Source organism: Mesocricetus auratus, unplaced genomic scaffold (genome assembly GCF_017639785.1).
Source record: "Mesocricetus auratus isolate SY011 unplaced genomic scaffold, BCM_Maur_2.0 Super-Scaffold_100015, whole genome shotgun sequence".
NCBI classification, from domain to species: domain Eukaryota; kingdom Metazoa; phylum Chordata; class Mammalia; order Rodentia; family Cricetidae; genus Mesocricetus; species Mesocricetus auratus.
The window spans coordinates 24226239-24241433 of NW_024429198.1; the positions used below are offsets into that span (position 1 = coordinate 24226239).

The 15195-nt window shown below is 40.9% G+C and overlaps 1 protein-coding gene across 5 annotated transcripts in view; it reads left to right on the forward strand.

Annotated features, from left to right (window-relative positions):
• Positions 1-15195, forward strand: part of Ctnnd2 (catenin delta 2) — an 814201-nt gene that overhangs the window by 757029 nt on the left and 41977 nt on the right. For all 5 annotated transcript variants that reach the window (XM_040757687.1, XM_040757684.1, XM_040757683.1 and 2 more), the window contains one exon: positions 10295-10505. In XM_040757687.1, the coding sequence (XP_040613621.1) occupies positions 10295-10505 (211 nt within the window). The remainder of the gene's footprint in view (positions 1-10294; positions 10506-15195) is intronic.

Below are 15195 nucleotides of genomic sequence, written 5' to 3' on the forward strand. Positions count from 1 at the left end.
TTTTTTTTGCCATTTGTTTTAAACAAAGGATCTTGTTCTAGTTAGCCTAGCTGTCAGTTTGACAAGGCGTAAAGTTATTTGTGGGAGTCTCGGAATTGCCCTCATCAGATTGACCTGTGCCTCTATCTGTCAGAGACTGATGATTCATGGTAGATATCGAAAGTTGTAGCCTACCGTGAGCAGCACCATCCTTAGGAAGATGGGCCTGGGCTGTGTAAGAAAGCCAGCAGGATATGAGCAGATATAGGATCAGTAATTTGCGTTCTTCTATGACTTTTGCTTCAAACTGCTGACTTGAGTTCATGCCCTGACTTCCCTCCATAAGGAATTGTGACCTGGAAGCATAAGAAGAAATAAATTATTTCCTCTGAGAGTTGTTTGGGATTAGAGTGTTTTTACCACAGAAACAGAAATGTAAATTCAAACAAAGCTGTTACATTGGCTAGAAGAGGCTGAACCCGGCCCCTCATACCATGTGTCTTAGTTAGGGTTTCTATTGCTGTGAAGAGACAACATGACCACAGCACCTCTTACAAAGAAAAACATTTGACTGGGTGCCTTATAGTTCAGAGGTTCAGTTCATTATCATCATGGAGAAACATAGCAGCATGCAGGCAGTAATGGTGCTGGAAGAGCTGAGCGTTCTATATCTTGTGCATGAAGCAGGAAGTTGGTTTATCTCACTGGGCATGGCTGGAGTATGTATGATACCTCAAAGCCCACCTCCACAGTGACACACTTCCTACTACAATAAGGTAACACCCCATAATATTGCTACTCCCTTTGCAGTGGGGGAGGCATTTTCTTTAAAACCACCACACTAGGATAAGGGACTATCTCCTATGGAGAGACAAGTGCTTCAGAAGATCTGGGGGCAGGTTTGGGCCTAGTGGCCTATAATTTGGGATCCATCTTGTATTAAGAAAAGATATCAAGTAAATGTCCTGCCAGCACCATCACCCACAGCACCTCCCCGTCCCCTCCCCACTACCTGCATTTGGACACCTGTCTCCTGAGACTGGCCTCTGCTCTACAGGAAACCCTTCACAAGTTGGTTTTACAGACAGAATCATGTACAGGGAACCAGTTGCAGAAAACTACATAAGACATTCTGGTACTGATAGCTCATAGTAAGAATAGAAGTAAAATTAGAACTGACCGTTGGAGATCGGTAGTTGGTTAGTTGGTAGGTACCAAAAATAGAATACAGCTGTTTGATTTTAAGACAACAAAACTTAAGTGAATTTAAAACAGAAAACTTCCTGCATTTAAATAAAATGTAATCGGTTAGGAAGAGGACAAAAGTTTAGGTAAATACATGTCTTCCTTATGCATCTTTGTCTTTCTACAAGGCTTGAGTGTGTAGAGTCACAGGAAGTATACATATGTGAAGTCAGGATAAGGCAGGTGCACTTGGGAATAAGGCATTCCTAGCTGTTCCCATCACCTAATGTAAGCATACATTTTTTTCTGTCATCTTGTTATTTTAATGTCTGAAAATTTCATATGTTCATATAATGTGTTTGAATCAAATATACCTCCATTCTCCCCCCCCCCCCCCGCCGGACATTTCTACTTTATCTTACCCACTATTTATCCTTCCCATTTTTATGTTCTCTTTTACACCCACTGGGTGCACTTAATGCTGCCTATATGCACATGGGTATAGGACCAACTACTGGAGCATTAGTAATCTCTCGGGGCCCACATCCCTGAAAAAAAAAAGCTATCTCTCTCTAAGCAACCACCACTTACCAATAACTCTTCACCTAGGGATGGGACTTCATGACCACCACCCACATCTGTGCTGATGCTTTTCTGACTTGCGCTCACATAGGGGTGTATATTCTGTCATACTCACTGTGAGTTCATATGTGCAAATGGCCCTGTCAAGTTCAGCAAGTACCATTTTGCTGTATATATTCACTACCTCTTGGTTGTACAATAGCACCCCTTCACAGTGATCCATGAGTCTTGGAGAGAAAGGTGTGATGTCCCATTTAGAGTTGAGCATCTCTATATGCATATTGACCAATTGTGGGTTTCTATATTAATCTCACTTTCTACTATATCCAATTTAAAAGAAGGATAATATTAAGTTCACATCTAGGACCTAGAACCTAGCCAGTCATGGGGTTTTGGCCCAGTAAATGGTACCAGACCATGAGTTCCTTCTGGAGGCACTGGCTTTAAACCAAATGAGAAAGTGGCTGGACTCACATAACATTCAGGCCACTATTGTACCAGTGAGAATGTGTCATCAGGCCACTTGTTATTTTAACTCACGGAGTTCACAGTCTGCAGTCCTGTTTTCACAGTCAGAGTGAGTCCGTGCATTCTTATTTCTTTTGATATTTGATTATATTCACATTGCTATGAAATTTAAACATGTTTTGTGGTAAAGATGCATGAATATGTAGTAATTGCTGTGTAAGTGTAAGAATAGGTAGCAAAAACTACAGGGTGATCCCTTGAGTCATAATTCTCCCGTTGCACATTTTCTCTGTTTGTGCACATTTAGAGAAGTCTGGGTTAAGCTTATTTAGCCATGTAGCTCATTTTTTTATGTCTAGTAGATTGTATAGGACATTTACTTTTCTAATTCGAAGTAAACTTGCTAATACGGTATCATAAGTCAATGCCTTGGATATCAAGTACAGCACTTCCCACATTCAGGCTACATGAACCCATTTTAGCAGCATCTTGTAGACTCTCTGTTCCCAAGACATTTAATGGAGGTAGGTGGCTGTAGCAGAAGGATAAGTACTCGCTGTTTCTGCATTGTGTGTTCTAAGGGTATATACAGTTGTGTATTAACTGGACCGTAGACATCAGGTTGTTGGGTTTTTCTAGTCTTCAGTCTATAACAGTATCAGAAAAGTAAGTCCAACATAGAAGTCATGGATGGAACTCTGATGAGTATCTGTGGAATACCCAAAGGAATAAATGATGGTGGAATATTGTCCCAGCGTTTCGAAGGTCTATATCGTGAACGGAGCTTGAGCATTGGACACAGTGGGAAAGTTCCCACTCATGAGACTCGCAGGTGCCAAGATACAAGAGACTTCTTGAACTGCATGTGTCTTATACATAAGTTGGAAATTGTGTGTCTCCTTTCCGTATCTCTCAGAGTAATGCAAAACAAAAGTGGCAATAACAGATGTGAATGCTCTTGAAAAAGTAGGGCCACTGTGTCATGCAAACTATGAGGAGTTACATATTCCTCTCTTGGTAGCCTAAATTGAAGCTCCCCCCCCCCGCCCGTTTTAGCAGTGGTGCAAATCAATTTGCTAAACCAAAAATGAAAGAATGTGATTTTGTAATCCATCATTAGGCTACTTGTTGTACTCAGCACACTATCCCAATGTGCTCAAGCCAGACTTCATTCCTGTAACCAAATCTTTATTATGGAAATACTGACACATCCTGTCTAAGGCAGGCTATTGTCTTATGAAATGTTTGTCTTGGGAGAATGCTTGGACCTTGATAGATGCCAATTCTAACCAAAAGAAAGGGCCTTTCTTAGGTTTTTCTCTCCCGAAGCTATAATTAGTTAAGTTTGAATGTTCTCACTTCTGCTAAAACTAGGCGATGAGTTGAGATAATTATTTTGAGGGCTATCATCGTACTCATTATTTAATCATATTAGCTGAATCCTGTTCAAATGTGTATCAGCTGCTTGCATCATTTTCAATATTTCTAAACCTCAGTTCATTTCTGGTTCAGAAAAGCTCTGCATTCAGCCTTCTTTTAATTAGCTGCCATTCTTATTTTTAGAATCATTCTCATGCTAGCTGGATGTGCATAACCTAACCGTCTCCTTGCTGGCATTCCCATTCCTTCCCTTGCAGTCCTTGACACTCAAAAGTGTGGAAACTCTCAGATCTAATTCAGTGACTCCCTCTGGATGGAATCTCGAGGTGCTGAAAATACAATTCATTTTGTATTCCCAACAGATGAAAGGGTTATTTATTGGGAGTGAGAAACTCTTGGGAAAGCTGTATACCACACAGAGGAAACAATAGATTCTGCCTCATTTAATATTACTTCTTTTTCAAAAGGTTGGTTACTCTTTGAATCATTTTCTCGGGCCAACTGCTTATCAGTTCATGCATGTGAAGTACGTTCTTGTACATAAGTCAATACTTGTTTTTGAAAACCACATTTACCAGACAATGCAAAAGAAACCATAACCTATCTTCTAGAATGTGTCTCAACCTCTGCCCACACTGGTCATTGGATTCCCTACCTCCAAATGACCCCACCTAACTATGCCCCACTTCCGTATTTTTCCTTCTGTTAAATAAGTCTCTAATCAAGTACAGTAACAGATACATAAAAAAGAATCACTTAAAAATATTCATGTCTTGCAGTATCTGTTGCAATCTAGCCCATGTAGAGCAGGTCTCCTGCTAGAAAAGGAACTGGTGTGATCAACCCAGAGGGTTGCTCTTATTGCTGCTATTTCCCCCCTGGTCAGGGGAGAACTGGAGAGAAGGCATCAAGAAGAAAGGAACTTGGAGAAAAGTCGTTTTACCTTTAGAAATGGATGTCACTTGGAGATAGCTTCTTAGTGATGGGTGGGAGTCTATGTCCACGTACCTCTCTCATTAGCACTGGGCCACCATCTGACCTGAACCTGTGCAGGTCCTGTTCTCACTGCCAGTCTCTGTGTTCATATGTGCATCAGTCCTGTTGTGTTGGAAGACAGTTTCCTTGGAGTCACACATCCTCTTTGGCTCTTAGAATCTAAGCGCTGTACCCTGCAATAGATGGCCAACACAAAATGAACTCAACAGTAATTTTTAGAAGGGAGTCAATGTTTTTTTTAAAAAACTTATTTATTTTGTATACAGAGTTCCGTCTATGTGTATGCCTGCAGGCCAGAAGAGGGTACCAGATCTCATTATGGATGACTGTGAGCCACCATTTGGGTGCTGAGATTTGAACTCAGGACTTCTAGAAGAACAGCCAGTGCTCTTAACCTCTGTGCCATCTCTCCAGCCCAAAGGGAGCCAATGTTAATAACTGGTATCCATATATGAATTAACAGAGTACATGTTTTCCGTGATGTATCAGGTTATACATGTTCACACTGCATGGAACAAACAGGAGTTTATGCTTAAGATAACCTTACCATCATCCATAAGGATATAGCCCATATCAGAAATGAAGTTGGGTAGGAATTTACTGTGGGTCTTTAGGAATGTGATGGTATGTTTCCTTTGCTTTTTTTCTCTTCTTGTTTTTTTATTCTCTGAGCTGATCTTCTGTGCTGTGCTGATTTTTTTGCTGATGTGCGTGCTTCCATGGGGGAGACAAAGCTAGGGACTGGTCTTCTTTACTAGTCTCCTCTTATACTGAAATACAGATGCCACCACAGATGTCAGCTTAGCTGTATTAATTGTTTGTGACCATTTGTGGAGTGGTCCCCCACCTAGACAGTTTTATAAACACAGACAGGGCAAGCAGTGCTGATCCATTCTTGTGGTTAGCAAGGGGAGAAGAGTGTGCTACAAGTCTCAACAGTTAGCTTTTACTGTCATATTCTTTTGACGGAAAAGTTCCATTCCTTTTCATCTCAGCTACTGAGGTCAGGAACACAGAACTTTAAGGTGTGAGCTTCACCTCTTCCAAGTCTCAACTCTATTGCCTCTCCAGAGATTACTCCAGGTTTATGAGTTCCACGATTTCAGTAATCCCAACCATGCTATCCATAGGGCTGAAATCCCCTACACTATGTAGCATGAGCCAAGCCAATGCCCCAGGAGGAGGCTGCAGATACCAATTTCGCACACAAAATGCTCTAGTTCCTTAATGGGCTTGTTGTGTCTAATTAAATTTTATTTAGCTTTAAATGTAATGTAGCTGGTAAGGACATGGTTACAGGTTTATTTATTTGGTTACGTGCTTCTGATATGCAGGTTCATTATATATCATAAAAAAGGATACACCAAGGATGTGAGAGCTCCAAATTCCAACCACTAGACCACTAGGCCAGCCATGTGGGCTGGTCATGGAATCTACCCAAGGACATGGGGTGCAAAAAAGACAGGTGATAATGAGTTCACTAGACCCAAGATAAATGATAAATGGGTGTTTTATTGGGGGAACAACTTACACAGATAATATTAAAGAACCACCACAGCGTTTTCTCTGCCCTTCCAATCTGATTTGTGACCCAAGAGAGATGCAAGAGAGTGAGAGAGCCTTCCCCACTTCTGCTTCTCTACCTTCTGGTCATGTGCTCACCTGAAGCCATGCCCAAAGGGGCGTGGCCACTAACACCAATTCACTGACAAGGCCAGATGCCTATTCAAAAACCTATAGTTCAGGAAAGTACAGAGATAGAGAAGGGCTTTGTAACTGTTATTCCAAGAAATATTGACCCAGGCTGATCAATGTATGTTGTTACATTTCCAGGCATAATAATCTCAGTCATCATCATCGTCTTTGTTGACAATTGTTTGTCTTATCCTGTGTTTTAGAAACTTTCACAAGGATCTTTTCAATGAATTCTGAAGGATTCATTAGAAGAGGGTTCCATTTGAAGACAGTGTCATTCAAATATTACACTATAACCTATTAGATGAGGCAATGAAGACAGAGGAAATGGGAAGGAGGCTTTCATAACGAGCCTAATTTGAAATGTGTTTCACTTTGGTCATCGAACTTTATTTTATTGATCTTGGATCAGTAAGCCATCCAGCTTCTCCAAGTGGTCTGATTGGAATCTGAAAGAGCTGAGGGAATCCCATCTTCTACATTACATTGATGATGTCAGTTTTGGCTATGAGCCTAGTGTTTAAAATCACACCATGTGTGAGAACCCTATAAGCAGGCTTCTTCTACCTAGATACTTTTTTTTACAAAGGCCTAGTGGCTGAGCTGGGCCTTAAAACAGGGTCTTAAGCAAGCATGAGAGAAAGTCAGGAATTCCCTACTGGCAGTAACGCTGGGTATCTGTGGTTGCATACCCATCCTAACCAGTAATACCAAGGCTGTGACAAATGATCTGCCACAGGAGTTAGCTGGTGACTCAAATGAAAGCAAGCACACTTGATATAAACCTAAGTATAAACACAAGGAGCATGTGAGAAAGCTGTGGCCTTATGCTTGTCCATCGTCACCCAACCAAGTGCGTCTCAGGACCACCAGCTCTCTGAAACCTTTGTATTAAAAGGTAAATGATCAGCTGGGTGGTGGGAGCACACGCCTTTAATCCCAGCACTCAGGAGGCAGAGGCAGGAGGATCTCTGTGAGTTTCAGGCCAGCCTGGTCTACAAAGTGAACTCCAGAACAGATAGGGCTACACAGAGAAATCCCGTCTCAAAAAATAAATAAACAAATAAATAAATAATTTGATGATCTTTGTCCTGTCCCCTCTCCCAACCTAAAGTATTTTCAACGGACAGTCCACCTCCTGTGTGAAGCCTTCCACAACCACCCCAAGCCAAACCAATTTTCATTCTCCCCAAACTCCCCTAGAGCACAGAGTCACCATTAGTTTGTGGTCCATATCTCCCTTCCCCACTTCAATTAGCCTCTAAGTTTCCAAATACCAGAAAGACGTGGAAAACTTTCCTTACTGCCCAATTTTCCCATGCTAATAGTATTCAAATTCAGGTGTGAGAAGATGTTTTCATCTGTTTTTAACACATTCACAAAGACACTGAAAAAGAACATTATGTTCTTAAAGGACTCAACACAGTCAGCCAAGAGGTCTTCTAGCTGGGAATAGTTGCACTGATTGCTTTCTTCACTCAGCTAGTTAAAAATATATAGGCTATGATAACTTGAGAAAAAGTCCTAGCAGTCCAATAAAGCATTCATGTGCTATAGTTGACATATTGGAAGCAAAAAGGTTCCAGTGCATTTCCAGCAACAATGATATCCTGGTCCTTTGCATGTTGTCCATGTGGTCTGGCACACAGGATTGAATAGAAAGCTGCTTGGTAGTGGGGTGGTTTCCCTGGCACGTGAACATTATGGGAACAGTTGTGTCTCCTATAGGCCTTACAGATTGGGAGGCCATGATGAAACCACACATTCACAATTGTCTGAAATAGGTTTTTTTTTACTTAATTACTTAGAGACAAGGTCTCATGTAGTGTGAGCTGGCCTCAAACTTTCTATGTATGCAGGGATGGATGACCTTGAGCTTTTTTTTTAAATCATTGTGGCCCTACCTCCCAAGTGCTACAGATCAAATCTAGGGTTTCACATATGCTAAGTAAGCACTCTTCCAATGAAGCCACAACCTTTGCCCCTGACATTTTTAAGTGAAAACAGCAGCTCAAACTAAGAGATTCTGCAGGTAAGGCTCTCTTCAATGTTTTCACTCTCAACCATGACAACATTAAGGTCACAAGACCAGTCTTCCATCCTCAAAGTGTAAATGTCCCAATTACTCAGTAGTTGAAGTGTCTCTGAATCCCATGGTCAGAACACCCCCCTCCACCCTATCCCCTCTTCTCCATCACTTCCCTTATAGAGGCAGGGAGACAAGGACATGTCTGTCTCCTCATATCCATGGCTGACAGATTTGTCTTCCGGTGGCTTGTGACAGAACTGCAGGCATGCTGAGCTCAACAGAAGCGAGCTCTTCGTCAGAGTTGAGTTGATTTAACGATAAATATATCAAGCAATTTGCTGCGAGGACTATCCACGCACAAAGCATCCTCTCCAAACCACTTTGAATGCTGTCATTAGAAAATAAATACACCATATTTGGGGGTTTTCAAGTCAAAGCACTTCTGTCAGACACTTCCTCCGCTGTCGTCAACTGAATGCAGACATTCGTCTATTTCCATAATTGAAACATCAGCGATTTCTGTCCAAGCAAAAATAAGCCACTAAAATAAGGATAAGAGCAGATATCAAAATATCGCGTTACAGAGCCCTGTGTTTTATTTATTACTGCCTGGTGCTAAGATACTGCCTATTCCCATGGGATTCTTTCTCTCGCCCAACATTGCCACACACTAGACAATGTGTCAGCAAAAGGTGTCATTTAGAAGTCTGTTACAGGTAAAATGTTTCCTGTAACTATTAAAGCTGGCTACATATGTCTAGTTCAGGGATGGGAGGTAGGTAAAGAACCTAACTTGGAACACTTGCCAGTTCCACATTCCATAAAGTTTAGAGGTGGCCCACTTTGCTGCAGGCTCATGTTTACTTCCAGAACTAAATTAAGGAACAGAATTGGAAGCTGCAGGTGGGATGCATTAATTGTCTTGCTGGGCTGTTGGTAATGTCTAAAGTGCTTTGTATACTACAAACACTCCATAAATCTGTCACTGTAAGTACCTTTATCATTGGGAAAGGCATGGCCAGTAATGATAAAGTGAATTAAGTAAGCAAAGTTGGGTTTTACTTTACTTCTCACACAAAGGAAAACATGCCAGGTTAGTAAATTCTGTATTACAGAACCATGCATTAAGGCTCATAGGAGAGACAAGGTTACCATAGCACGCAGGACTCTGCATTAGATGATTTGTCAGGGTCTCCTCCCGCTGCTTGTGATTCGGCTGCTATTAAATTATACAGATCCCAATCTAAGTTGGTGCGGTTGTGTCAGTCACCATACATTTTATTTACTTCCATGGATATCAACATGACATCTGTTGAGGCTGTGTCCTTCATTAATCATGGAATAAATGCTTCCCAGGGGTTTCCTCACTTCATCGTTAAAATGATCTTATAGTTTCTGTATCATTATTGTTCTTGCTTTAAGAATTGAAATCACTGAAGGTTAGAGCCATAAAGTCACTCGCAAAGAGAATGAACCCTACATCTATGGACTACCAGACCCTAGGCCTTTGCCATGAGCACGCACAGTTGGTTCTCTGTACTGTGTATTCCTCAGCCAGGACCCATCCACCTGCAGATCAAATTTATTTGGTTAATATTCATGTGTATTAGTCACATGCAGAATTTTCTTTTTAGTTGCATGACATCAACTGTTTTTACATGGAATTTATATTGAATGGAGGGAGAGAGGTGTTGAAGAAATGATTTCAAGTACAGGGAAGGATGCATATGCTCTGCTTTGTGTGATACCTCGACTTCCGTCAATTTGAATATCTACAGTGTGGTGGTGAGGATGTACTGGACGCAGAGGCCATCGGTGGGCGACCCTCCTGTTCCTCTTGTGTGTGTTTGAAATCATCCTACACAGCACAGAAAATGCAGTGCCTTCTTGCATCCTCTCTTCCTCCTCTGTTCCTATCTTCCCATTGTCCCTCTTCTTCCTCCTTGACCTAAACTGTTCCCTTCATTTTCTTTCCTAAAGGCAAATATGCCATGCGAGACCTGGTCCACCGGCTTCCTGGAGGGAACAACAGCAACAATGCAGGGAGCAAGGCCATGTCAGATGACACCGTGACGGCCGTGTGCTGCACCCTGCATGAAGTGATCACCAAGAACATGGAGAATGCCAAGGCCTTACGGGATGCTGGTGGCATCGAGAAGTTGGTCGGCATCTCCAAAAGCAAAGGAGATAAGTAAGTCAGGGACGGCATTGTCTTCTCATTGAAGTAAGTTAGGGGTGGCATTGTCTTTGCATTGAAGTAAATCAGGGTTGGCATTGTTTCTGCACTGAAATAAGTCAGGGCTGGCATTGTCTTTGCATTGCTAAAGTAGACTTCATGTCCCAGCCTGCAATCTGAGTTCCTTCACAGGGCAGCCAACCAGTTTAGGCTGGAAACATGACGTTATCTCCTTGCTGTTATAGCTCATTTGTGGTTGTCAGTCCCTGTATCAGGGGACCCATATCCTTTGGTTCTGTGTTACAAGCCATCCCAGAGGAGTCTTCTCTCTTGTGTCCTTCCTATGGAGTCAGAGAGAACTAAATTCTACTCTAGTCTCCTCCTTTCCTTGCTGTGAGATTCTAAGCAGGTAATTTAATTTAACAAGTTACTATGCCCTTGCTCTCTAACCTAAAACCGAAGGCAGGCCTGTCATGATACCTTTCCTGGAATCAGGGATCATCAAATCTGAAAAGGTAAGTGAAAATTCCCCAGGAAGAGAGGAGAATACAAAGTAGTGCTTTCAGTCAAATGGAACAAAAGGAAGCAAGGCTTGGTCTCCTAGACATTGCACCTCTTCCATAAGTGGGAATGTTCCCTGTGATTTAACCATCATGGGTATTTTACTCATACAACTAAGAAACAATTCATCTGCCAGGATGTTAGTGTATCAGCCAGTATATCAACGTTTACGGAAACCTTCACTACCCTTAATTAAATTTTGTCTTCTGCAAGCCCCTCAGTGTAATCAAAGAAGATTAAACGGGCAAACTTTTTTATTATCAAGGGCCTGCCGACTTCCTGACTTTTCATTCCCTGCCTCCCATTCCTTTACATCTAAATGCTAAATAATTAATTTTTCTTTTGTTATCGAAGATGGTGAAGAATGCTCTTCGAGACTCTCTGGAAACTCTGTTTCATTATTCCATTTAACTCAGGTTATTGGCAGTGTGTTCTAAAGGTTTCAGGGCGGGGTGTTAAATACCCTGAGATCCTTAAATAGGTTCATTGAGCAATTCAACATTAGATTTGTATACATTCTTGTATTGAGGAGTGAAGCCCACTGGACTCAGGCAATTGGGCAATGTAGATTCAGGGCTTGAATTATATTCAACTTATGATGTTCTGTCTGAAAATAAAACACCATCGTTCACAGTCAGGAAGCAATGTGCTTTTCTTCTTCATATAATTCAGCAGAACTGTGGGTCTCAAGGAAAATAAATGCTTGCTTGCCTTGAGCACTGTGAGCCCAACAGATTGTTGTTGTTACTGTTTTTTTAAAGCATATATACTTAAAGACACCATAAAATCACAGTTGACAGGAGCACTCTATTTGCCTGCATTCATGAGACATCCCAAGGTTAAAGTATATTCTATGAATTTAAGGACAAGAAAGATGGGGGTGGGTGGCTGGGCATCTATCAAGTCCAGTTGTGTTGAGTTTCTCCATAGCAATAAGTGACACTTGGTGGGCCTTGAGTAGAAAAGACACTGTGTCAGTCTTATGGCCAAAGAAAACTATTTGGTGAAACTATTTTTAGAAGTCTTTTTGGAGAAATCACCTGTGAAATATTGAAGTTACTCATTGGTGACCCAGCAAATTGCCCTGTAAGGTGTGGTCCAGACTTGATTGTTGTAAATGGGCAGGCATTTTTTTTCATCAGTGGGAGATCTCAAGAGTGTCCTTTAATTTAACTAAATATTTCTTCATAGACAGTCACTCATTTCATCTAATTGTTCCTTTATCTCATTTTTCTTTGTCAACAGCCAGGAGTTAGGACTTTAATAACAAGTGTTAAATTGAACTGAATCGGATCTCTTACAATTGTGGTTCTCACACTTAATCAGCCCTTCCATTTTTCCATGTGGTTTGTCTTTTTTGTATATAAATATACTGACTAATTGGAGGATCAAGGCAAGGTTTTTGTAACTTCTCATTTCCTACTTACACTTTTGTTTATAATTGCTTATCACTGCTTTTGAAACAGAAGGAGTCCAGGAGAATTGTTCTGATTCTTAGCTTGAAACTTGTATTTGTTGTTCAGTCCTATGATGACAGTAAGCATTAAGATTCCCTTGAACCTCTTTGTGTGTTTTAATAAAACAGAAAACCTTTTCAGGAATGGAACTTTTTAACTTGGGAGCCAATAACATAGTATAAACAACAGTTCATTCAAGTTAACCTGCAAACCTGTCACAAGTATGTCTGCACTAAATTGCTCTTAAAAACTTGCTTCTAGAACCAAGTTCAGTTGAAATCTGACTTTTATTTGAAACAGCATGGGAATAAACATGACAAAGCAAACAAACAAAAACATAGAAGAAAATGTAAATATGTGTAACCGTGGTCCTCAAGTTTTAAATATTTGTACATTTTGCTTCTAAGTATGAGCAAGCCTAACCTTGCAGTGATGTGAACAAATCAGACTATTAAGGTACTACAGTGTACTGAACCACACACCCACGGCACTGAGAAGACATTCAAGGTGACTAGTGCTCTGGGATGCTACTCTGACGTGACTGAGTTATACGGTCATGAGGAATTGCATCATCAGACTTCTTCAGCTGCCCCAGATTTGACAGCTCCCAAGAAGATCAAAGCCCTGTGTGATTGTAAGCAACACTTGTAGGAGCCAAATGCAGACTGTTTTTGAAGTCTGATGACTTATTATTTTCCTATCATTTTTAAACACACATTGCAGACATTCCGTCATGTCCATCTGTTTCAAATATCCATAATTATATGGGAAATCGTGTTGGATGTGTCATTGTATTTATCATAAGGCAGAGAACCGTCTGAACTGTTACTTGTCAGTAGAGAGTTGTGTGCTATGGTTCGACTCGGGTTATAATCACTTAGGAATATTCAATTGTTCTCGTCCTTCGGTTGACAGTTACAGCCATCCAAGTAGATATGTTTATGACACTGGTCTAGTGGAGGGATCAAAAGTAAAGATGAAGAAGAGGGCAGTGTTATTATTATACCATGCTATACTGGCCTTTTAATTGGGAGGCAGCTAACCTGCTTTCCGTACACATTCACAGTCTCTATTTTGTAACTAAGCAAGAAGTTGAAATGAACAACGAAAAATTTACACTGTGTCAGAATAATTTTTCATGCTAAATGTGTCAGCCACACTGCCACTACCTGAATTCTAATAATGTTCCTCTAGGGTTGCCTGAGCATTGCCAGAGACAAATATCCAAGTAGCAGGGACAAAACACAACAAGAACATTTAGTCTTTGTTTAACCTTGACTATACAAGGCCAATGGAAGCTCTAATTTTTATCCATAAAGGGGTTTAAATTTCTCTAAAGTTACAGAAATTTAAAATTATAACTGGAGCATGATACTCTCATAAAGTATAGAATAATTAGACATCCATTCATTTTAGTGAAATAAAATAAATGTTACCTTATTGTAGCTAATGTATTATGGAGAAAAATGGAATTCATAGGACCTCATTTTTTATTGTAATACAGCCGAAGTTATTTCTCAGAAACAGGTAGCTGTCACTGTTGCTCTTCAGTAAACAGATGAAGGAGCTTTAACCTTCACTCACACAAATTACAAACATGCAGCCCCATAAAACAGCAGCCACACTATCCACATGTCCTGACACTCCATGATTTCATTATAGAATGCCTGTCATAAATGTTCATTTTCTTTCAGCTCTCAAATCCAAGCTCACCCCAGCACATCTACCATCTACTTCCTTTGCATTTCAAAGACCTTTTAATTTCAAATATATACTTTTATTTAATGTTTTGAGAATCTCATACATGAGTTCTGTACAATTCCACCTCCTTCTCCCCCTTCCAAACTCCACACCCCGCCAACCACCTCTCAAATTCATGATCTCTTAAGACTCCTATGATTGTTATTGGTGTGTGTGTGTGTGTGTGAGAGAGAGAGAGAGAGAGAGAGAGAGAGAGAGAGAGGAGTGGGAGGTAATCTGCATCCATTTAATGTTGCTCTTATGTACATGTTTAGGTGCTGACTACTTGGGAATGAATAAGTTACCAGGGGACTTGCTCCTGGTGAACCATCTCTTAGCAGCCACAAGTTGCCTATAGCTCTTCATATAGGTGTGGGACCTTATGAGATTCACCCCCAAACACATTGGTTTGTCACCTGGTGTTGTAATTGTGCAAGTCTAGTTAAGCCCACCATATTGTTGAGATTTCATGGGTACAGCATCCCTGTCATTGTTAGAAAACACTAGAAGCAGGTGTCCTGGTCCCCTGACTCTTCAGGAAGAGAACACAGTAAGAGTCAAAGACAGTTTTGGTCTCACTTCTGAGACTGTTTTCAGTGGATCTGTCATCCATATGAATCAGTTTCTGGACTATCCATTGCTTTGGAGGGCTCATTACTTGTAGCATTCTGCCCAACACTGGTAGTCTCATGGACCACAGACCCACAACTGAAGCCCACAGCCCAGATCATATCTTCTTCTTGTTTTGAGTACATACCGTGTTGTATGCACTAAAACAAAGCTACATTATGCTTGTTAGAGTGACAATTAATTGAGTAACTGTGACCAAGAACCATATGCTCCCTGCAAACTGTCATACTCCTTGCAGAAAAAGTGGTCTGGCCCCTAAGGTAGACCATATCAATGGTGGCCATTAGAATTAAGCAACTAGTGGTGAAACAAGTAGT